This window comes from Danio aesculapii, chromosome 14 (assembly GCF_903798145.1).
Source record: "Danio aesculapii chromosome 14, fDanAes4.1, whole genome shotgun sequence".
In the NCBI taxonomy this organism is placed as follows: domain Eukaryota; kingdom Metazoa; phylum Chordata; class Actinopteri; order Cypriniformes; family Danionidae; genus Danio; species Danio aesculapii.
Window position 1 is genome coordinate 28,990,989 of NC_079448.1, and position 26,862 is coordinate 29,017,850.

General features: G+C 35.0%; 1 protein-coding gene across 2 annotated transcripts in view; it reads right to left on the bottom strand.

Annotated features, from left to right (window-relative positions):
• Positions 1-5,838: 5,838 nt before the first annotated feature.
• Positions 5,839-26,862, bottom strand: part of pcdh11 (protocadherin 11) — a 318,250-nt gene continuing 297,226 nt past the window's right edge. For both annotated transcript variants that reach the window (XM_056472633.1, XM_056472632.1), the window contains exon 6: positions 5,839-8,812. In XM_056472633.1, the coding sequence (XP_056328608.1) occupies positions 8,421-8,812 (392 nt within the window). In that variant the 3' untranslated portion in view covers positions 5,839-8,420. The remainder of the gene's footprint in view (positions 8,813-26,862) is intronic.

Below are 26,862 nucleotides of genomic sequence, written 5' to 3' on the forward strand. Positions count from 1 at the left end.
TGTGAAAGGGCCTTACCATGAGCTTTCATTTCCAGTCTCCAGCATTCTCATGTATGAATGAAAGTCAATGGAAAGAGATGTGTAGTGTGACTGCCCCTTAAAGAACAAATAGCTATGTTTAAAGTGGTTTAAGTCTCCTAGTCCACAGCTGGAGCCACAACAACAAACTGGGTTGATTAGCTCTATGCTAGCCAGTCATGTCTCATTCATCTAATAAAATGGCCATGGGGAATAATGCCTGGAAAGTGTGGAAGGGCTCTCTGCATGTGTGACTGTAAGACCCCATCCGTACCCTTTCGCCCATTACCTTTTCTCATGTTCCCCCATGCATATCAGCCCATTGTCACAGCCACTTAATGTCTCCACATGTGCTCTCTGGTCACGTACTCCAAAAATACAGTTTAATGCAAGGTACTGACGCACTTCTGCTTTCGTACACAGATAGATCAAACAAAATAGCCCTGCTACTGTATATTGATAAATCACTCGCAACTGAAAATCTGTCATCTTTTATACACACTTACTGTACAGCGCTGTAAACTTATATGAAGGTAATCTGAAGAATGACAGTCAATGGGACCTAAAACTGTCAAATATTAAAAACAAAGGTATAAAATTACTTCATGCACAAATGTATTTATTTATTTTTTCATTTATTTGTTTGTTTACTTAGTTACAGTATTTAGTTACTCTTATTTAGTAGCTCAATCAAATCTCATTTTGCATTCATTATGTCCACAAGAAGTGAAATATACCAGTAAAATTATCTAGAAAAATTCAGATGATCATTTTATGGGTGTTAATAAAGGGACTAAACCTAAGGAAAATTAATGAATGATTTATTTGTTTGTTTATGTGTTTGTTTGTTGGTGTGTTACAGTAGTTAGTTAGTCACTCAGTCAGATCTCTTTTTGTATACATAATGTTGCTCCACAAGACATGAAATACAGTATACCAGTAGAATTAACGGGAAAAAATGCAGGCTATTCTTTTATAGTTTTTTTATCTGAAATAAAATAATGTGACCATACAACATAAAACATATAACAGGGCCAGTCTACAAATATTTATTGCTAGTTCTGCACAAAATTTTGTAAAAAATCTGCAGATTTATGTGAGGGGTAATTTTAAGAGTATACATGAGTAACCTAAAATGGAACACATAAAATAAACTTTGATTTAAGATTTAAAGTGCAAATCCAATTAAAACCACTTTTTTTTTGGAAAACAAAGTAGGTCTCATAAAATAATATATCTACTAAAATACAAAATATTACATTACAACCTGTACTGTACATAAAGCATATAAACATTTGCATATTATTCAACAACAATACTGCAGTTAATATATTCATTCATTCATTTTCTTTTCGGCTTAGTCCCTTTATTAATCAGGGGTCGCCACAGCGGAATGAACCGCTAATTTATCCAACATATGTTTTAATTAAACATTGGATGTTTAATCCAGGGCAACGCATGCCCTTCCAGCTGCAACCCATCACTGGGAAACACCTATACACTCTTATTCGCACACATATACTACGGGCAATTTTACCTTACCCAATTCACGTAAAGCGCATGTCTTTGGACTTGTGGAGGAACATGTGAACTCCACATAGAAAAGCCAACTGACCCAGCCGAGGTCTCAAACCAGTGACCTTCTTGCTGTGAGGCGACAATGCTACCCACTGCGGCAACGCGCTGCCCCGCAATTAATATATAAACTGAATAAATATACATACACACATTTACATACAGTTGAAGTCAGAATTATTAGTCATTTCTAATAAATGATTTCCTTTATCTTTGCCACATTACATTTTGCTAGATATTTTTCAAGACACTAGTATTCAGCTTAAAGTGGCATTTAAAGACTTAACTAGGTTAATTAGGTTAACTAGGCAGGGTTTGGTAATTAGGAAAGTTACTGTATAACGATGGTTTGTTCTGTAGACTATAGAAAAAAAATCAAGCTTAAAGGGGCTAATAATTTCAAAAAAAATTTTAAAATTAAAAACTGCTTTTATTCTAGCTAGAATAAAAACAAAAAACAAACAGGGGGAAGGGGGGTGTATGGGGGTTGTAATGATTCTGACTTCAACTGTACGTGAATAAACTGAATGATTTAGACGTAGATTTTGTGTGGGCCTAAATATAACTAAATGTAGTTTGAATTAAAAGGATTAAAATTACTAAATCTAAAATACAAAAATAAATATATAAAATAAATAAAATCATACAAAATTAATACAATCAAATAAAAGAAAACTGAGCATAAAATAAACAGCTATTTATTAGCTATTTATTTTTAATAATTTATACTAATATCACTGCATTTCTGTAACTTTACAGATTTCGTCTCCATTGACTAATTGTATGCACAAAAAAGCAGTGACAAACAGGCCAAAAACTTTCTTCAAAATGTCTTCTTTCTGTGTTCTGCAGAACAAAAGATAATTCTACACGAACAACACGAGGGTACTGTAAATGATGACCAAATTCAAATGTTAGAGTTTACTATCACTTTAAACGTAGCATTTGCATGCTGTTAAACTCCAATGCCTTTTCTGCTGCTCTATCTGCATTGCAGTCTGGATGCTGAGCAGTTTCTTTCTTTTTTTTTTTTGACTAACGAGGGAAAGGAAGGATAATTGAGCTCAGCCCTATATGAAAGCTCACACTCATATACACATACATGCTCGTCAAGCGTCAAAAATGTAAAGCCAGCAGAAAAAGTATAACTAGACGGTTCAGCAAAATGTTGAGGAACTTACAGTCCTGTAGGTAGACCCTTTTGCTTGGATAATCTTTATTCATTTGCTTTTTTAAAGCTCAGTTTTTTTGCCCCCACCTCTGTCTTGGGTCTGGTCCAAAGCTGCAGTCCTGGCACATTTGCAGAGCACATAATGGTGGTTATATGCCCAGATCCACCAATTATTCTTGAGCTCACCTAGGTGGCCTCTTCTCTTTTTAAGTAAAATCTCTCAGGTGCGTTTCCGAAGCCCACTTTCTACTGAATCAATGACTCTAACAGCTGTATAACTGCTATTGTCTGTGCAGACGGACTTAATCAAGACTTTTCTTGTCTGCAAATAGAGTGTTTCGTATGCATATTGCTCTCTTTGCCTAATAGAAGCTGGTCCATAACCAATCCAAGTCTCGTTCTTCTTCTTTTTGTTTGTATTTTCCACCACCACCTGCTTCCAAACATCAAGGCTTTTCAGTTCATACAAGAAAATAAAAAGGATTAAAGTGTTTTGAAATGATAGGACACACAACAGAGTGTCTAAAGATACACAATATTTAATGGTTCAAGAAAAAATCCAAGACAAGAAAAAACATTACATCAAATGTAAATGAGTGTGTACTTCTTTTTTCTCTTTCTTTTCATTTCTTTTTTTTTTTTAACTTCTAGGAATATTTTACAGGGTATGATAGCAAGATATACTTCAGTTGTTTAACAGTGTTCATTTCTTGACTGCTGGCACATAAAAGCTCCCCTCCAAAGAAAGAAGGAATTGTGAAACACAACAAATGATCTTTTAAATTACAAGCAGATTTAATATATCAGCAGTTTCATATTCTTTTCTTTCAGATTCTATACAAGATACATAAGTGTGTACATACATTATCCGGCCGGTTTTGTGCCAGTATACATACATGCACACACACAAACGTACGCGCACACATATAATAATATACAGTATGCATATGTTTTAAATACATTACAACAGAGATTGTCCTCATTTTTCATGATTTTTTGTCTTTTATAAACTCTTTTCAGCAAGTATAAACCGCTTTTCCTTATGTCAAAATTTGTTTCCCACGGGGTTACTGCTAAGTATATCTATGTACACTTTGCTCTTTTTTTTCAATAGTAATGGTGAGAATCAATTTGATATGTGTATCGACGTGTTGGGCGTTGAAAGTGTGTTGCCATTATGATCCTTCATACTAACCATAACACATCCCGAGAGAGATGCTGAGCGTTTGACAGCACAGCTACTCATCAGTTGTCAGAACAGGGGTTCAATGCTACGATCGACCAGTGGAGATCAACGGGCACCACATGCTAATCAAAATGGTCGACTACTAAAATGATCTGCTGTCATTTTTTACCACCAAAAAATCTAAAATTATATATTAAAAAATAAATAAAAAAGGAAATGTCATAATAGGAACGCTACTTACGTCATTCATCATGGAAGAAACTTTTTAGAAAAGTACAAAAGTGCTAGAAGGGAGAATAACCATGCTTATTATGCTTGTTGTGATTTATTAATCACTAATGTTTTTGTTTTCATTCATTTTCACTAATTATGTCTTTTTCTTATAAACCTTTGGCACTATTGTAATTGCTGCACTACAGATCATTTTCAGATTTCAGGAAAAGTTTATCTTCAACTTCATACACTTTTAAAGTCAACTTGAAATATCTCAAAATCACTTTTTTAACCAAGCAACTTTCTGTTTGTCAGTGCAATTATTGGCTTTCTATTGTATGAATCAAAAAAAGTTTCCACTTTGGTGAAAAAAATCCTAATTTCAGTAAAAAAACTAAACTTCTTTAACATTTTCCTGATGAAAATAAAAAAAGTGGTCAGCAATTACTCACATCAGGGTGAGTAAATCAACAGCATGTTTTCATTTTTGGATGAACTGTTCCTTTAAGAAAGCAAACAGGGTCAGTTTTGTGATTTCATGTTGACTTTAAGGGTGTAAATCATTTTAATACATGCAGTTCAGAAAAAAAGGCAGACACAGTTGAAGGCAAAATGATTATCCTTCCTGTGGAATGTTAATTCTTTTAAAAATCTTTCCCAAGTGATGTTTAATAGAGAGACGTATTTTTTCCCCAAAACATAATAGTTGTAATAACTAATTTGTTTTGTCTTTGCCATAATGACATACATAATATTTTACTAACTATATGTCAAATAATAGTTCATTCATTCATTTTCCTTCAGCTTACTCCTTTATTTATTGGGGGTCCCCACAGCGAAATGGGCCGACAAATATTTTGGCATATGTTTTATGCAGCAGACGCCCTTCTAGCTGCAACCCAGTACTGTGAAACACACATACACTCTTGCATTCCCTCACACACTAATACACTATGGCCAATTTTGTTTACCCAATTCACCTACACTACCGGTCAAAAGTTTGGGGTCTGTAGGATTTTTAAATGTTTTAAAATGAACTTCTCCTGCTCACCAAAGCTCCATTTATTTCATCAAAATACAGTATAAATTGTAAAATTGTGAAATGTTATTGCACTATAAAACAACTGTTCAAAACTAGTTTATACTTTAATTTAATATTTTATTCCAGTGATTTTAAAGATGCATTTCGGTATCACTTTATTTTGATGGTCCATCTGTGCATTAGTAGACTGTCTCAATATTTGCTGATACTGCTTCTTCAACAGACATTTAACTGACTATAAGAAACTTTGCAAGTACATGTCAACTTACACTAACCCTAACCCCAACCTAACAGTCTACTTATAATCTAATGAGAATTAGTTGGCATGTAGATACAATGTAACTTAAATTTAACAAACTTACCATCAAAATAAAGTGTGAACTGAATTGCCAGTTAAATTACACCAGTCTTCAGTCACATGATCCTTCAGAAATCCCTCTAATATTTATTATTATTATTATTATTATTATTATTATTATTATTAATGGTTATAGTAATAAAAGCAATAATGACAGGAGTAATAATTTCATTTGAAACTACATACAAGAAGAAAGCAGTTATTTAAAATTTTAATAAATATTTAAGTCTAATAATTTTGATGAACTTGATGAACAGAATAACTTTCTTAAAAAAAAAAAAAACCCAAACTTTTGACCCGTAATGTATACAGCATGTCTTTGGAGTGTTGGAGAAACTGGAACACCATGAGAAAACCCACACAAACACAGCAGAACATACAAACTATACACAGAAATGCCAACTGGCCCAGCTGGGACAGTTCTAACCACTGATATTTAGCTTAAAGTGTAATTTAAATGCATTCAGTGACTAGGTTAATTAGAATAACTATAATATTTACATTAAAAAGGTAAAACCAGCTTTAATTCCATCCAAACTAAAAAGTATAACACTTTCTCCACAATTAAAAAAATATGTAATATCGAAAACACAGTGAAAATGTCCTTGTTCTGTTAAACATCACTTTGAAAAATGAATATTTTTTTATGAATACTTTTGCCTTCATCTGTACTGTATGTTTCACAAGTGTTGTAAATGTGAAGCTCTCCTTTTTAAAAAAAAGCCATTTTTTTAATTATTTGGATGCTCTAAACATCTAAAAATCGTATGAAAATCTTTGAAGTAGATTTTTACAGATTTCAAGCAGTATTATGCAATACAATTTGTATTCCAGACCTTGTCTTCTGAGCGTTTCCGATCTATTGTATGGATTAGAAGAGTGTGAGCCGAGTCGCCGTCCTCATTCTGGTCCCAACGATAATGTCACAGCTAGCAGACTTGCAAGAACATGAGTGTAAGACCAGGCCACAGCTTCTTTTCACTGATAGAGTCCCACACTGCAATTATTCCTCTTAATCAAGAGTGTTCGACAGATTTTTTACTGTTGTTGAGGGAACAGCTGCCAGAGTGATTGTCAGTTCTCTCGCATCAAAGAGCAACACACTCCAACACGTCTTACTGTGACACATTTCGTGTTGCTGGCACGTACACTATTTTATAGTGAAGTAATTTTTTGGATCACTGACCCAAATATTTCTGTGTCATCAGTATATATCCTAAGGAGAAGCGTCGGTGATTAAGTTTGTGCTGATTTCTCAACCCGCACAGCCTCTTTGTGAGATTACTTGATGTCTCTGTTTGAATTTATATCGAACGGAAATGTGACACGATTGTAAGCAAACTTCTACTTCAATTAGCAGTCATTACATCCATACAATACACATCTACATCTTAAGGCTGTTTCTTTGACATCATTATATATAAATCTCACAAATCTGCTTGTTTAAATTTTTTTTAAGTGAGTTTAAAAAGAAGTGTGCACCATTTAGGTAGCAAGCGCACGCACACACGCACACACATACAAAAGGTAGCCAATTATACTATTATAGAGCAGCACTCTGCTTCTTTAACAGTTACGGTGATTACTGATCAAAGTAATTATACTATTGGGAGATTCTTGTAATTGGTTCCATAGCACTTATTATGGTGTATATGTTGTATATATCAAAAGGAAAACTTGATGTATTAGTGTGAAAAAACAAAGCATGTCTTTTTAGCCATGTCTGCGCCTCAGCTAATGAGATAATGCTGAAAATAAGCCGGCTTTTTTATAATGGGAGTAAAGGGGTGTCAGATGCATGGAAACTACCAACACGCTGAACATCAGAGGAAGATTCTAAGCTCACCAGGGAGAAGAGAGTTAACGTCAAAGTTTACGAGGAGAAAAAAAAATTCATCCTAATATATAAAAAGTTTCTACGTGTTAACACAGAGCAAGGCTAATTTTTGCAGAGAGGCTTAGCTGTATCTGTAGTCTTGACAGAGTAAGCAGCACATTCAGGGGCACGGAACTAGGTCTCTTTAGCAGAATTAAACTGACTCAGGCGGAAACGACGCACCTCAACGAAGCTGAAAGAAATACTGCAGTCACCCAGCGCTCACACATTACACTTAACCTTATTGACTATGCTTACATGCGTCATAATATTCCAAATGCGGTTCTTGACTCGGAGGCTAATTTTTATTGTTTTGTTTACGAGTGAGTGTGTGTGTTCACGAAGAAGAAGAAGAAAGGGAAAAAAGGAGAAACTTTGCTGTTAGTGAGCACCAATTAAACTTGCGAAGACCGCTAACTGCTGAAATGCAGACGTGCATGCATGAGGATTTAAAGTGAGACCGGATAATGTGTGGAATATGTTCTTTAAATAACAAGAGCATGGCACTTACATGAGTTGTTGGTGTTTTTTCCTTGCAGTTTCATAATTACTTGGAATATTGCTGTGCATGTAAACATATGCAATGAGTTCTTCCAGCAGCACACACTTATAAGTATTTTACTACTGTATGTCAAGTTGCATTCAAAAGGCGCACAAAAGAATGAATAAAAATCTTGTCCCTTTTGATCAAGAGTAAAGCTAAATTCATTTGCCACTAATCTGTCACTAAGACACATTATACACCGCTTTTTTTTTTGTCACTTTCTTTTTTTTTTTTTTTTTTGAGAAGCTACTTTGGTCTATATCTACCATTGTCTACTGTACAAGTTTCAGTTTCTTAAAGGATTTCAAAAGCTACTGTCCTTCATTACTGTACTTCTGCTGTGTTTAAAAACATCCCGTTTGACAAATGCTAATAATCATCAGCTTTTCATTTCATATCACTCTCATTATGCCGTTCTCCGAGGCCTACCCTCGCTCCTACAGCTGATGCTCGTGCAGAAAGGCTCCTCCGCTCGACGACATCTGGGGGCTGGATGTGGCAGAAAAGCTGGCTAGAGGGATGACCTTGACAGGATCCTCTTTCTTGCTGCAGTGTCTCTCAAGTGTGTTGTAGAATTGGGGCCGGTTGCTCCCTTTGTCCAGATCATCTTTGGGCACCGACCTGCCGAGGGTGTGACGCCCGTCTGGCTTGATCCCCCGTGCCCAGCTTTGCTGAAAACCAAAGGAGGGCAGAGTGGTGGCGCTGGACGTCTGGAATTGGGTCAGCGCTGGCGGCATCCAGCAGCTGTCAGAATGACCCAGGATCAGACATTCCTGGGTACAGGTCTCCGAGGCCTCGGCGAGAGCCTTCTGCAGGTTCACTTCAATAGCTGTAGATGATACAATGACAAATGCCAGGGCTCAGTCAGGAGGTGAACATGCAAGACAAAATAAATCATACTTTCTCTTATTGCTGAGGCACTTGGAGACAGTCAAAAAAAAAAAAAAAAAAGGAAAGACGTTGCCACTACTGAAAAGTGACCTGTAAATGTCAGCGTCTGAAAGAAATGAAAGGCAGTGATAAATGTTTAATTCATCTCGTAATGAGAAAAACAACAGCGGTTCTTTTAATTTAAATGGTATTCCCATGGTCGCGAGTGTTTACCTACAATATGCGCTGAATTCCCTGTAGCTTAATTAAATCTTTAAAAAAAAGAAGAGTCTCTGTTGTTTGTGCCTGAGATTGGCTTTTTACATATTAAGGAATTAATGAACGTCTCCAAAACCATTGTTTATTTTAATCGCAGTCTTCGTGGCGCACCTTTCTTCTGCTGATGTCTCCCACTTAAATCTAGTCAATTAAGATAAAGGAGCGATTCTTCCCTCTTCGCCTACTTGTTAGCACAGCTGACAAGTTCTGTACTGTATTAGGCGCAGCAAAGTGTACCAACAAGCAACAGAATGTGACTACTGTAAACTACAGGACTCAAACTTTCTTATCTCATTAAACCTACTTCTGAACATCACATGCGAAATGCGCCAAGAAAAAGGCCCTGGTATTGAGCCCCAGCCATAAAGCCTGTCAACTCTAATAATTAGGATGTAAAACAGGGCTCTCGGAGGCAGATGAGAGCCCTACAGCGGCGCATGTATATCTTAACCCGCTAAGAAAAGGAGAGCCCTGTGTGAACATCACTGTACTCATGCTGGTCCCCCCTCCAAGCTGTCATCTAGAAATAATTTAGCATATTTGCATAAGTAAAGATGTTAGAAATAATTAAAAGCGACTGGTTCTTCTACACAACAGGCTTGAGTTATTTTTATTTTTTACCACCAGGGGCCAATACAGTTATTGCTTTTTTGTGTTCTAAATATCATGCAAATAAAATATTGAACTGCAGAAATATGCAATAAATATTTAAATGTCTATCCAAAGTTACTTACAGTGTATTCAATACATTTGACCAGGAATCAAACCCATGACCTTGCATTTGCTAGAACATTGATTTACTATTTGAGCGATACAAACATATAGAAATACCACTATGCTGTATACAAGTTACCCACAGCATTGGAACAGTCAAATTCATTAAATGAAGACTTGAAAGCTTCTGTTCATATTATCGATCTTCAGAATCATAGAAATATCTGTTTCCTATTCAATGCTTAATGTAACATTTTCAATGGAAATGCATTGGTTTGTTAGTATGAATGATGAGCAGAGACTGAGATGTTGATCATTCAAATATGCTAGATACACTGACGCACATACCTACATTATAAAGGCTAACACTTCATTCTGATGGTCCATTTGAGTATTGACTGTCTGCTTAATATCTGTTAATACTGCTCCTTCAACAGACATTTAACTGATTATAAGAAACTTTGCAAGTACATGTCAACTTACACTAACCCAAACTCCAACCTAACAGTCTACTTATAATATAATGAGAATTAGTTGGATGTTAAACTTAAACTCAACAAACAGACCATCAAAATAAAGTGTGACCGTATATTGAATCCTATTGCTTGAGCTATAGAAACTGAATGAAATTAGGCCAGATTGTAAACAAACACATTTAAAGTAATTTCAAAATACTTTTCAAAATACGGTGGAGGTAGTTTGCCGATCATGACATTTTTGTTACTCAAAGCAAACACATTTTGCATTATTTTTCTAATCTTATTAAGTAAAACATTATCTTATTTAAAAAAGGATAACATTATATGTAATTAAGCATATGACGAGTACTTGAGCATCACTTTTGGTCTGTTGGTAGCCATGACTGCCTGCCTGATTTGTCAAAAGATAAACACAATTAAACACTGGCAAACAGTAATGACAAAGACCAATCAGTACAGAAAGCTGGTTTAAGCAGAACCTAAAATGAACTATGTAATATGTGTAATATATAATGTTAGCTAAAAGGGTAAAACGTACTGTAATAATTGACTCCATTGCCATTTTTATCATTCAGTAACTTAATAAACAGCAATTTACTGTTATTGTATGAAATAATTAAATATCAATATGTTGTTATTCCTTTACCTGCCTGCTCTACCAAATAGTTGACCATATTTTGGCTGTTTTAAATAATGACTGTTAAAGTCATTTAAAGAATGGCCGTTTTAATAATGGTTCACACTACACAGCATTGTTGAGTTACAATAAAATCAAACAAACATAATCATCTAGTACTTTTACACTTGATGTTGTTTTATGGTCAAAAATAAAAATAAACAAGAAAAACATATTAAATGAGAATCTGACATATGTTATGGCATACTTCAAAAAATAAAGATGATTCAGTATTCAAAGTCTTACACTTCATATTTTCAGATTTTTCATATATATTATTAATTCCAGTACTTTTACTATAAACCAACATATCTACTATTTGGTTGAGGTTGATATTTTAGAAATTATGTGACGTATATAAAAAAAACCTCATTGATTATGTTAACTAGCAACATTAGGGTTAGAGTTAAGAAATGCAATCCAAAATATTTTTTTCTTGGTGGGGGTGTTAAAGGATTAAATATGATTCTGCTATAATCGGAAGAACATGAATTTTTCTTGTTGAATTATTTTGGTGCGACTGGGCCTGTAAACAGAAATTATTTTGATTATTCATGTATATCACAAAAAAAAAAAAAAAAAAACGTTATTAAAAAACAATGTCAGCATGTGTATTATATTTTCAGTCTATAAGCATGCACATGTATTTGATAACCATTTTCAACACAAGATACTGAGTAACATCGCTACTGATCTGGTAACTACTGATCTGGTAAGCATAATACACAATTTTATTTATTTTAACATTGTTATCTTTTACAAATGCAAATAAAGACTTTCTAATTTAAGTACATAATTGCTCACTTTACGGGGTTAAAATTTGTTGCAATTTTGTCTCATTTGCTTCTTTTATTTGTGTCAAATTAATTAGTACCAAAATCCAAGATGTTCAAGCTGCGAGTACAGAAAATGCACTTAAAAAAAATGACTGTACAAGTGTATATGCATATGATTATTTATGTCACATGCACTGTATGCATGTCATAGCATACAAGTGAAAACCAGAACATTAGGCAGCTTACTATGTCTTGGAACAAATTTTGCATGTCACTTTGTTTTAATATCAGTGAACTGAACTGAATAGCACAAAAATAAAAAAATCTAGAATGAAAAAAAAAAAAAAAGCAGAAAGAGAGAGAAATAGAGAGAGATGTAGCCACATCTTCGCAGTATTACTCTGCTATAGTCTGCCTCAGAGCATCAGTGCATAAATCAGTGGAGCGGTAAACGTGTCACCTTTCAGAGGGTCACTAACTTCATTAAGGAAAAATGATGCCGCTCACTCACTCTCTGAGCAAGCAGAATGAGTCCTGGCCAGGTCGCTCTCGGAGGCTGCTGTAAATCACCCCAGAGCTGCTTTGGAAATTGGAGGTGTCTTTCAGAGCCATTGTTCTTTTGAGGGCCGAGAGAATCACGCCACTGTGGACAGATTCATGCGCATAGGCAGACACATGTAGCGGGCCTAACACATTCGCTGAGAAGTACGTAAACACCTTTAGTGCATTTGCCCAGCAGGTCTGTGTGTATGTGTGTGCATGTGTGAAGCCAATCAGCTCAAGCAGTGGAGAGTATGTGCGCAATTACATTACGTGTAAAAGGTGTTTTGAAGCCACGCTGTTTTCCAGTGTGCAGAGGCACAGCACGAGCTGTCAGTGGCGCTATGTCAACAGCCAGGAGAGCTACTATTTTTCGCATGTGATATTTCACATTAAACAGCTCCAAAGATGTAGTCCGTATCAGTTTCTCCTCCACAGGGACTAGTACTGCTTGACTGATGTGGGTGACAGCGCTGAATGCTTTCGTCAGCCGGAGGCAGCGGCTCACTCTGATGCTGTTTAAGTGCTTTTTGTATTCAGGGGGAATCGCTACTCTCCCGTCGAGCTTTTAAAAAGAATCAGACCCCACGTGCTCCGGTCTCCACATACTACATAAATACTTGTCAGAGAAACAAGCGTTTGGGGGTTAAGAGACAGTATTTTGGTAACAGAAGGATTTCACAATATTTAACATGATAAAATAATGAATCTACTAATTGTAAATTAGCCAAACATCTTTTTTAAGACCAAAAGTTGTATGTGTAAGTACTTAGTTCACCTGAAAATGATGTCATTTACTCACCACACTGTAAAAAATAAATAAAATCAAGCAGTTTAAAGTAATGAACACAAATGTGTTTATTTTAGTTTTCCTTTAAAGCAGTTTTTTGTTCCATTAATGCGAGTCAGACTGCAAGATTTTCAAAGTAGTCGTGTCATGGATGTTTTCACACTGCATGACTATCTGGGCTAGCGTTTTGTCGCTGCTTTGTTTACACTGCAAGATGGATCTGCGACAGGGGGTTTCACACTGCATGACTTTACAATAGGAAGAATCGCTGACAACTTACGTCCAAATTACGTCTCACAACCATAACCACGTAGTATATATTTTGTTATTAACTACATAATGAACTACAGTCACATAATGACTACATAAGAAGCCTTTAATGGGGTAGAAAATGTACATATTTGCTTACCTGGGTTTGATGGGAATTAGTAATTTCTCCTCAACTTTTTTCTTTTTTGACCCAGTTGTTCTTTTGCTCACATGTCACATCAAACAGACACGGATGCTCCAGCCAAATTTCCACTAGTTTTTCCTTCATTGCTTGGATCCAAATAAACTGAAAATGAGTGCTTTTAACTTCTCCCTCAACCATCTGCTGGCCTGCAGGTACCCATACTAGTGGATGCCTCTTCCTTTATTGGCTGTAGGTGATCGCTGATCTTGTTTTTAGTCAAAACTCATTTCACACGGCATGATTTGAATCGCCGTCAGCTCCAGATATTTATCATGCCAAATATCTCACAGGTATCGGCCACTCATCTGTGATTCTCTCAGATCGCGCATTTGATAGTTCACACTGTGTGATTGTCACTCACGTGAATGAGCACAGATTTGCCTGTGATTTCAACAATTTGGCTTTGATTTCTCAAAACCTGTCAGTGAGTCAAAATCGGGGCTAAAATCATGCAGTCTGAACTTGGCATAACCTCTTCATATTCTTTTTGACATATGCAACAGAATTACTTTTTTGTTCCAAGAATTACAACAGAAAGTGGCCGAGGTTCTTTCAATACAACACTCCCTTGACTGGAACAATCTTCTTCTTCTTTTAGATCAGTTAAGACATTGAAGTCTTTTCTGGACTAATTTATCTGCTTTTTTGAAACAACTTGTAAATGTTATTAATATTGGTTCCAGTTAAAATGCAGTTCAAATTCCAATTCAAATGAAATTGTACTTTTGATTATTTGTTTTTGTTTGCTTTGGTTTTAGACTGTGGGAAGTGTTTCAGGTGAAATGTTCTTCTTGTTTGTTTGCAATGTTTGTTATGATGTGTTGTACTCATAAAACTGACGAATAAAAGGATTAAGCAGAAGGAAAATGAATAAATGTATGTTTTTCTTTTTGAAAAATAAAACATTATTAATGTGATGACAAAGCTGATTTTTCAGCAAAATTAACATTTATAATATTAATAAAATGAATTAATGATGATGTGTGAGAACAAAACTCATTGGCTTTTGCAGAGGCTCAAAGGTGCCATGTGACATGCAAGAATAAACCTCATTGGTCCTTGTGCATCAAGCAAGCATGGTTAAGCTTCTGTGAACAAATCAAAATGCTGTACGCATTTGTTCACTGATCAATATTTATATGTGAATGAAAGCTTTATTATATTGGCTCACCTTGTCTTTTCAGAAGACTTGAATTAAAACCATCAATTCATATGGATTGTCTTTTTGATCTCTTTATATCAAAGCTTTGGGTGAATACACTTTCAGTAGAGCGGACACCTTCATGTTTTAATAAAAGTCTTCATTTGAGTTCTGGAGATTCTCATGGAGTTAGTGGTGAAGTAAACATTTTAGTTTAATTAGTAGTTAGTTAATTAGTACTATGATCACAAAAAAGTATTTATATTAAACAACATCAACAAATGTTCACCAAACACAGTACAAACTACTCATTTTTTTTCATGTCAGATAATCCATATTAACAAATGGGAACTTATTGTTAAAGCGGTTATTTTTAATGTCACCACAAAAATCTCCAGCAGATCAGTTGGGAATTGAATGCTGTGTGTGGTAAATTATATTTACATTATCACAAAACATACGGTTAAAAATGTCAAGCCTATTTACTCTGCGAGTAATAGGGCTTCTAATAACAGCCTGCATTTAAAGCAAATTGTCTGAAGATTGAAACATTTTGCGAAATGGCCAATGGTTATTGATTGAAGTCCCAGGCTGATTCACACTTGTAATTACAGCAGTGCGAATGCTTCGAGATATTTTCAATCTTTCCCTGCAAACACTGTCGTCAGAGACTGGTTATCAGAACGCTCCTGTATGACAAACCACAAAGGTTTTGTTCCAAAACCTGAGCTTCATTTAAACGCAATAGAAAGTGAAGCCTGAAAAAGAATTGTTGTGAAGCGACATCTCACCATCTATACAGCCTGTACGACAATAAATCCTGTTGTGCATAGGGACCGACAACAGCTAAAATGCAATTAACAGACATGTAACTGGCATATAGAGACGTTTATGCAAAAAGGAACTGAAAACACGTTATCTGACAGTGTATGGGATGCTCCCGGTCAGGGACATAGTGAGACAATGAGCACAAATGACAATTTGTGACAGGGCTGTTAAGCAAAGCTACGCGACCTGAATATATCTTGATGGGATTTACATCAAGGATGCAACAGAGATGATTACTCAAGTCATTATGTTAGCATGTGCAAACCCATTACTACCAATTAGAGGGCTAATTGCATAAATATAGAACATCATCTCTCCGTGCGGGCTCCCTTTCTCTCTTTCTCTCCTGTCTAAACGTTATCTGGCTGACAGAAGAGCTTAAGAAAACAAGCTCTGTACCATCAACAACAGATTTCTCCATTGGGTTGAAATTGAAGTGTACATGCATGTAGTTTTATTTAGGATTCAGTGTTGCTTTTAGTGTCTGTACTTTTTGAAATAAGAGGTCTTTGCACAAAAACAAAAGTTTCATTAGAGATCATGGCAAAAGTTTAAGAGTTGCGCTTTTTATTTTATTTTGAAATTTTTTATTGAAATGCAAATGATCATGTAATGAGTCTCATGGAGTTCATTGAGGCAAATCATACCCACTGAGGGGGTACACTGTGGCATATTTGATCAAAGTTTAGCATCGTTTCAGCCATGTATGCAAATTTAACATGTATTTAATTGGTGCACTTGATATGAGCACAGTTAGAAACCCTTGAGGACAGGGGAAGAACATGACAAGAGAGAATATCCACACCAAATTAAAGATTTTTTCATACTGTAGTTTTATCAGCTGAAAACCTTAAGGAGAGTAGGAAATTCTTGGAAGGCAAATCAATGGTATTTGTGTGTGCTTACTGTGTATTAAAAAAGAACCCAATGTGACAGGACACTAGTGGAAACATGTTTGTGTAGGTGTTTACATCCATTGCACATTAGTTAATTATTAGTTAGAAATAAATGGATTAAAATAAGTTAAGAAACCCTACCTACCCCTAAACCTAACCCACTCAGGAAACAATCTGCCTCTTTACATTTTCAGAATACTTCATTCAGTGTGATGTATGAGCCGATCTGCAAATATTCTGGTATTGCTATTCTGGGGTGCGTTTCCCAAACAACGACATACCTCACGATTGAACTATCTGAGTATGATGCATCGTTTGGGAACCATGTTAGTTATAACATAAAACCTCCATAATGATGCTCTAAATGAGGCAGAGTTACAACTTCTATTAAGAAAAACCCCATACTCCACGGCTGCGGTCAAAATGGGCATAAAGGCTCTCAAAGTGCACTGTGAAGGGGATGCAAATATCAATGAATGGGGATGAAAAAATACTTTAAAAGCAAATTAGCACCTAAGAGAAAAGTCTTTAATGCTTTTTTAAAAAATAATTTCAAGTTTAAATGCGCGAATGTTCTAAATGAATAGGGCATGGGGTGGGATATATAACTGTAAATAGAACACAACCAGGAACACAACCAGGAACACAACCAGGAACTATGTTTCTAACTACAGCTCAAATCAACGAACTATGTTTTTAACGACACAACATACGATCTTAGTTGCCTAACGATGGTTTTCGTTCATTCATTCATTTTCTTGTCGGCTTAGTCCCTTTATTAATCCGGGGTCGCCACAGTGGAATGAACCGCCAACCCATCCAGCACATGTTTTATGCAGCGAATATGGATACCCAGTGTGTATGGGTATTTTTCCAGTACTGGGTTGCGGCTGGAAGGCATCTGCTGTGTAGTATGCTGGAATAGTTTGTGGTTTATTCCACTGTGGCGAGCCCTGATAAATAAGGGACTAAGCCGAAGGAAAATTAATCATATAATATAATATAAATTAATATAATATAATATAATATAATATAATATAATATAATATAATATAATATAATATAATATATGTAGCCACACAGCAAGAAGGTCGCTGGTTCGAGCCTCGACTGGGTCAGTTGGCGTTTCTCCGGGTGCTCCTGTTTCCCCCACAGTCCAAAGACATGCAGTACAGGTGAATTGGGTAAGCTAAATTGTCCGTAATGTATAGGTGTGAGTGAGTGTGTGTGGATGTTCCCAGCGATGGTTGCAGCTGGAAGGGCATCCGCTGCATTAAACATGGGCTGGATAAGTTGGCGGTTCACTCGGCTGTGGCGACCCCGGATTAATAAAGGGACTAAGCCGAAAAGAAAACGAATGAATGAATGAATAATATAGTGCCATAAAGAAATAATGTTAGGAGGATATTTTAAGTGTTATCTGAAATGTTACACAGAAAAAAATGTATCAATCAATCTTTGATAATTTTTTTTTGTTTAAATGGAATGAATGAATGAATGAATGAACATATATTTTATATTTTAGTTTTATAAAAAATATTCAATAATTATATAGTATATATGGTTAATTATTTAAGTGCTATTTAAATATTTAATTAATTTAAGTGCTATTTAAAATCATTGCAGTATCTAAGATCTGGTAAGCATCTCATGCTTCATCAAGAACGTCTCATCATCTATAAAGCAGTGTCATCTATGGTCTGTGTCACAAACGCACTCATTTGATTACTGAAATAAAACACAACTGAAAATAATTCTCATTCGTTTAAAATAATAATGTTTTTTTCATGCGCAAAATTCCAAAACCTCTTGTTTATTTCCACATTTAATTGGATTTTAAATGGCGAATTGTCAGTGTGGTCTCAGGCTTTTGAACCCCGCTGTACATGCATGCATTACAGATTAAACAAAGGGTACACGCTTCAAACAAAAGCCATGCTGTCAAACAAAATGAAATTTGAAAGATAATAATTGAGTTTGTAATTACATGGACTTTATCATTTCATTACACACCCACTCTGACTCCACATCTAGATTGGCAAATGGATGGTCATTAATAATAATGGAGCTATTTAACCCCATGGGTGTTTTACAAGGGGAAAGATGCCATTTTTCACTCAAGGGTTGGACACAACCATCAGGTGAAATAAGAGGCCCACTTTTCATTCTCATGAATCAGGGAAAGGCCACTTACTGCAGGCTAGATGCATTTCATCAGCAGCTCCGCTCCAGCACCACTCTCGTATTTCATCGCTGCTTATGAGTGATTTACACTTTTACTTTTGCTGAGGAGATCCGTATGATTTCATGCTGCTCTTTGCTATTATATATTCATGAAGTCCCAAATGTACAAATGTACAGTGGGATGTAAACTGTGACATGCATCGCAAAAATAAATTACAACTGGAGACCAGGGGCATGCAACACTCCAGCAACTGCAATATGTTAAGGAAATTCCCGACTCCGCGGAGCCATAACACATATTTTATACCGTTACTGGAGGTTTGCGGCATCTTTACGACTTCTACTTTCACAAACTAAAGATCACCTTTCAAATTAATCTTGATGACTTTGTAACATGGCATGATATGTTTCATTAACAGATTAATGTAATTAACAAATTAGCCAATTAGAAATGGAAATGTACTCAACATGCCTCCACATTCTAATTTGCATAAGATGTTGTCTTGTGATGAATCTCATTTAGCAGATAAGAGCCTTTGGTATACAGACAAGTCTGGACCTAACATATATGAATAAATATACATATAGATACATAAATATACATACATACACACATACATACATACATACACACATACATACATATATACATACATACATACATATATATATATATATATATATATATATATATATATATATATATATATATATATATATATATATATATATATATATATATATATATACTTTCTATATTCCTTTCTTTCAATAAAATAAAATAAATAAATAAAATAAAATAAAATAAAATAAAATAAAATAAAATAAAATAAAATAAAATAAAATAAAATAAAGCATATAAAAATAAGCAGCTCAATAATCTAATATTTTAAACTGACATTTTTTTCCTAAAGACTGATTTATACTTCTGCATCAAGTGCAGGCGTATGGTCCGGCGCAGCCTTCGCGCAGTCGCATATACCCTGACGCCGACGTGGACCTCTCAAAAATTTAACTACATGTCGCAACGACATATATCGCAAGCTCTGTGATTGATCAGCTTGGTAACACTGGCGAGGGTGGGTGGGGGTGAGAGCCGCACGAACCCACTGGAGAGAGTGTTTACAAGTGTCGAGTACCGTGAAGGAGCTCCAGATGGAAACTATTGTTTTCGTTCTTTATTTGTTGTTTATTTGTTGTTTATGAACTTTTGTTTATTTTTATTGTTTCACATCCGCCAGTTACCACCTGAATGAGCGAATTTTAGCTACTTGTACATTAAGGTAGTGTGCAGAAAAAACAAAGCACCGACAGAGAAACTCGACACAGAGGAACATAAAAAACCTCACGTCCAGCTAGCGTTTCGGAAGTGTTATTGCAGAGCAACACAAACAGCACACTGAAGTATAAATGCACAGCTACTGTATACGCAAGGCATGCACCACACTCTCAGAAATAAAGGTACTCAAGCTGTCACTGGGGTGGTACCTTTTCAAAAGGTACACATTTGTACCTAAAAGGTCCATATTAATAACTTAAGGGTACATATTAGTACCTTAAAAGTACAAAAGTGTTCCTCTTAAAATGTGTAGGTACTAATAAATACTTTTGAGGTACCAATATGGACCCTTTAAGTACAGATGTGTACCTTTTAAAAAGGTACCACCCCAGTGACAGCTCGCGTACCTTTATTTCTGAGAGTGCATGGGTCACGGCGATCACTTGACACAGAAGTATAAATCAGCCTTAATAATGGTTTGCATGTCTGTTACTATGCATTTAACTTGAATTAGAGTGTTTAAAGCAGTGAAAGTCAAAATTATAAGCACCAGAGACGGGCGCATTATTAATTTGCTTCTTGTATCTTTCCTCTTCAAAAGGTATAAAGAAGTGATAGTAATATGTCTTCATTAAGTTGTTGTTCTTTTTCTGTCTTCGTTGTTTATTTTCTGACTGTAAATCAGTAATTATAAATAAGTAATAATTGTTTCATCTTCTTTTCCATAATTAATTATTTATAATTAAACAGATAGGATTTTACAAGGTTTGTTTTTCTTATCCCATGATTATTTACTGAATGAGGTAAAATGCAATCTAACAAGTGTACTATATCCATTTAATGGATCTACATTTGCTTAAATATTTATTTAGAATTAATTATTCCACGAAGAACCTTTAGTATCCATGGAACCTATTTTTTCATTCCAAACTGTTTTATTTTCAAACAGTGAAAATAGTTATTTAGATTATTAAAATATTCTTCACTACAAAAAATCCATGGTTGTTTTATGAGCCATTGACTGAAAGGTCCTTTGTGGAATCAAAAATTGTTCTTCTTTGGCATCTTTGCAAAAAACCGTCGATTTGGAACTTATTTTAAATGTAATTTGCAGCAGTTAAAATTGTACATCTGGGAGATTATTATGTCAGGGGTTTATTTTGTGATAACAACTGGTTGTACAGTACTATTTTAACAATGAAACATAATGACTGAGTCTGAAAAACAAATTTTCAAAGCTGAACAACTTCTAACAGATTGTCTTAAAACACTGCAAGACCCTGTAAACACAGCAAGATCTGACACAATGGCCTTAGACAACAGTCTGAGCAATGGGTGCATTCATAAACAATCAGAATAAAAAACAAGTACAAACAAACTACAAGGCTGACGTATGTTCAAATATGTAGAAAATAATGACTTCTAATGTGATTTTCTATTTCACTTGTCTAGCACGGTGTCTTTGTATCATCTTCATTCCAGGCCTTTTCTAAGCAAGGGTGATTAATAACCATGGGTGATTAATGAGATCAATTGATCAGCATAAAATGTCACTTCTTTGATTAAAATTGATAAAATAACTTGCTAATCAGCTTAACTACTTCGTTGATTTAAGACTGAATTGAGAAAAACATAGAGCTCTCGAACTACTATATGGATGATTCTAGAATCACAGGTAGCTTTTGCATCTCCAAGATAAACCTTATAATATTTTTCAAAAACAAAACCTTATATTAAACATTTTTTAACAATTACACATGATATCAAGCTATCTTTAAAGATTTTTGTACATGTATTTAAAAACATTTTGTCTTGAATATATCAACTTAAAGACTCCCACTATACCAATTTTTCTCATCATAGCTTCAGCTTCAAAAATCAAGAAATATTATCATGGATGTCTAAATTTTACCTTTTTTGTGTGTTTACTCTACTAAGATAATAAATATAAAATGAAACATCTACTTTCTGCATTATTTGTAATGTCAGTTAAATAAAATACAATAAATTGTGTCTGTCCATACGCTCTGTTCAACTCTGATACATCAGTTAAAAAAAGACACAACAATCTTTAAAGAATTGATAGAAAATGCCTGATACCACTTACAATGGCTGAATCTCTGGAAGGCATTGCGGTATGTGACTATTCTTCTCTCATTCATTTGTACAAAATGTTAAGGATACACTAATAGTAGATTAATTAAGTCTACTCTGTTATTGTGACATTTTAGTGAATTTCTAATATACAGTTGAAGTCAGAATTATTAGCCCCCTGGATTATTAGCCCCCTGTTTATTTTTTTCCCCCAATTTCTGTTTAATGGAGAGCAGATTTTTTCAACACATTTCTAAACATAACAGTTTTAATAACTCATTTCTAATAACTGATTTAATGATTTTTGTTATCTTTGCCATGATGACAGTAAATAATATTTTACTAGATATTTTTTAAGACACTTCTATGCAGCTTAAAGTGACATTTAAAGGCTTAACTAGGTTAATTAGGTTAACTAGGCAGGTTAGGGTAATTAGGCAAGTTATTGTAAAACGATGGTTGTTCTGTAGACTATCGAAAAAAATAAAGGGGATAATAATTTTGACCTCAAAATGGATTTTAAAAAATTAAAAACTTTTTTTATACTAGCCGAAATAAAACAAATAAGACCTTCTACAAAAGAAAAAATATTATCAGACATACTGTGAAAATTTCCTTGCTCTGTTAATCATCATTTGGAAAATATTTAAAAAAGAAAAAAAAAAGAATTCAAAGGGGGGCTAATAATTCTGACTTCAACTGTATATTCTAATATATAATAAGGAAACTACAATAACAAAGTTTTATATATGCCATGTTTCAGATATGCATCTTGAGCAAAATAGTCTAAAATCTCAACTCTGGTATTGTCAACTATGTAAGTGGTTCAAAAAGATTAACAATTATTCAAACAACAATTAGTACCGTAATCAAACGTTCCCTGTCTGATTTAAACATTTTGCATGACTTTAACAATGCTTTCAGCTTACAGTAAATCATTTGTTGTATGTCTTACTGGCTCAGAGAAAATGAATGGAAAGAGAATGAAATGTACTTGCAATTCTAGGATGAGTCATATAACATATGAGGAAAAATAGCCCTTGTTGTTGCTAAATGACCGACTGACAAACAGCACGACAGTTTCATGGGGAAGTTATAATTCACTATTGCACAGCTGACTTGCTCTGGGGTTCAGCAGAAGACTAAGATTTTTTTTATGAATAATGGCCCCCTGAATACATAAAGTACACATCCCACCATCTGTTCGGAGGTAAAAAAAGAAAAAAAAAAAAAAAGAAAGAAAAAATCAGTGCAACACATGTGAAGTTTCCTATTTTTGAATAAAAGTCTGGCACAGACCATTTCTCCTCATGAAAAGGAGCATCTCACAATAGAAGGCATCAGCTTTATGAAGGGTAAATGCTCAAACTTGCATCTTCTCAATTCACTACTTGTTTATCATCTTTCACACCTGCACAACAGACGTCGCTCCAAATGCGAGCATATTTACAGTAAGAGTGCTGTCATACAGATACTTTCCTCACAACAACAGTGACCTCTCAGTGCTACTGAGGATACTTCAAGGCATTTTTACATTTACCAAGACAATTAGTATGTTTGCTTACACATTGCAGTCACAATAATTATACGTTTTGATAAGTTGTGGAAGAATGAAGGTTTAGGAAGCATTGTCAAATGCTGTGAAATTATAGAACTGTCTTAAACCACATCTAAGTGACTTAATCCTTATGAAATGCAAAGCTCTGCAGAATTAGGAGGATGCAAAATAATTCACGGGCTGGCTATGGTTTATCTTGTCGAAAGGGTGTCAACTAATGACACCTCAACATATTTTTATTTAAGGTGTATATTTTACAGTTCATTAAAAAAAAAAACTATACGAAAAAGTGTTCTTTTATTTATAGTAGTCACAGTAGGCCTCATTCCCCAATGATGCTCTAATGTGCAAAAAAATACTTAGCTATGTATGTGCAGAAATGTGTTACACTAATGTAGATAAATTAAGATTATTCCAGATGAGTGAGCTTGAGCATTTAGATAGTAATTAGCATAATACACCCACAAACCATTTCCCTTTAAAGCCCAAAGTGTGCTTCACTAACGTAAGCACACAGTCAAACACACAGCCTTTCAAAGTATACTTCATTTTATAGAGTGCTTGAACACTTACGCTTGACAAATGCACACTGGAAAGATTCAGCCTTGTCTAGGGTGTGTCTTTTCTCCACTAAATTTCATGAGCCATAAAAGTGATAAAATACATGTTTAAAACAGTTGTGGATCTCTCTTAATCCCCTCAAATATCAGCATGTCAGTACTGATGTCTATTGTTTTCTACCTGTCTTATTTTTACTGTTGTTATTATAGTTATACAGTGCATTCACATATTCTGAAGGTGGCATGGTGGCTCTGTGATTAGCACTGTCGCTTCACAGCAACAAGGTTGCTGGTTCGAGTCCTGCCTAAGTTGGCTGCGACCCCTGATCAATAAAGGGACTAAGCCGAAGAGAAAATGAATGAATGAATATTATGTACTGTCATTATTATTACAGTCCAAAGACGTGCAGTATAGGTGAATAAGCTAAATTGGCCACAGTGTGTGTGTGTAAATAGGTGTTTCCCAATACTGGTATGTAGCTGGAAGGGCATCCGCTGTGTAAAACATATATGCTGGAATAGTTGGTGGTTCATTACACTGTGGCGACCTCTAAAAAAAAAGATACTAAGCCAAAGGAAAATGAATAAATAATTGAATGACATACCCTGAAATACATTGAAACACCTTAAAGCCATTATGTAGGCTTAAGACAAAAAAATATTTTGGATTCTTTATGGTTGTCAAATGTTAGTGGAATAATACAGTGACAAATTACACCTCTGGTAACTCTGCTATAGGATACCTGTGTGAACTTGAGGGGAACGACTTTTTACATCCACTAAAAATTATCTTGGGAGCACTTGGTTAAAATGAATAGCAACAATGGATGGAAAACATTAAGGCCGTTCTTAAAAAATGCATATAATAAATGCAGAACCCATATGGTTTGAGAATTTTAGCTATCTGTGAAATTACGTTCTTAAGTGTGACCGACAGATATAATGCATCCCTGTTTATGCCTATACAATGAAGGTCAGTGGTGTCCAAAAGAATATCAAAGATTATCACTGTATAGATGATGAAACAAAAGAAAAAAAGGACAGAAGATGGAACTTTGAACTTTAATTTATTTTATATTTTAGCTGAATTGTTCCTTTTAATCATCCGAATGATAAATGAACCAGAATATTAATTTAAAATTGTAATATTTTCAACTTTTTCTGTTTTTACTCTTGAAAATGAAACTCTTTAGCATGAAACATGAAAAAAACTCCCATGAAAAAACTCTTAAACATTAAAAAAAACTTGATCGTCTCCAAACTTTTGAACTCTCTTTTAAGTCAGCTTCCTTTCTTTCTGGTTCGCAAGTGGCACTCCATCCCACCTCACTCTCTTCTCTTTCCATGCTTTGTTTGACCCGATGCAACGGAAAGTAATTGTGGGCAGAAAGCAACATTTAATGATTACTTCATCCCTGAGTCCTGAGGAGAGTGAAGTCACAGCCAGGTAATTTCAACAAAAGAAGGAGACTTTTTTTTATTTCCCTGACACACCATTTTCAAACAACAAAGAATATTATTGACTCGGCCAAGATTAAAACAGCAAAACAAATAACAGAACAAAATCAAGGACAAAGTGACCAGAGAAAGAGGTTGTCCCCCGAACACGGCAGGTCAAACTCTCTCCACTGTCTTTTCTTTTGTTAGTGTTGATTAAAAACAAGCATCAGATAAAAGATTCCATTTGGTGTCTGATCTGAAAGTAAATAAATAAAATAAGTAAATCTCCATGCTGCCACTCACACGCTCCAAGAATAAAATGCTGGCATTTTACCTTTCTAAACATCTCTCTCCCTGTGTGTTTTAAGGTGGGAATGAAAGGTAAAGGAAATTGAAGGTTTTTTTTTTCGTCTTCTTTTTTGGAAGGGACAAAAGATTGCCTGCGCTCTACTATTCTAGCTACTTGACTTTTTTTCCCCCCGCTTTTTCCCCTCTCCGGTGGACTGATGGTCTTGATTGTCTGGTGTTCATTATGTCTGGTCCTACCTCTCGTGTGCTCAGGCCTCTCCTCCATTAGGAAGACAAGAGGAGGGGGGTTTTAGCATCAACACAATCAGCACTGCCCAAACACACAGCATGGGCTGAATAGAAGAGAGGTGCAAACACCATAACAATCAGCAATCAGCACTGATCATGATAATAACATAGAGAGTGCTACAAGATCCATGCTGCGCTCTCCCTCCCTGCCAGGAGGACTTATTGTGTACATGGGCCGGCATGTGAAAAGAAGCAATACATTTGCAATCTGAAATGTGAAAAATACACACAGAAAGAAAAAAGGTGATGGTTTATGTAAACTCTAAGAGAAGCCTCTAAAATGCAAGCCAGTGTGCTGTGCTGATATGAAGGAATTTTCTGTAATTTTTTTAGGGTCGGCTCTGACCAATTGGAGCCCTAGGCAAGATTTTATCTGGCACCCCTCGCATCGCAGCCAATTTCATCACTGATCTTTCACACAGAAACTGCAAAGCTTTACATGACATAAAACAAATTATTACAATATAAACTATGTCCTTTTTTTACACACTACTAGTATCATCCAAAGGTAATTCAAGTTCACATCGTAGGCACATCATCACCTCAGTTATTCCTTACGTAATTGTAATTATTAATTATTGATAGTTCATTATATATAGTGAAACGTTGTATGTAACTTTAAACTTTAAAGAGTATTAAATTGAGTATAAAATGAATTTATATGTGTGTGTGTGTTTGTGTGTGCACTGCATATATACAGTTGAAGTCAGAATTAGTAGCCCCC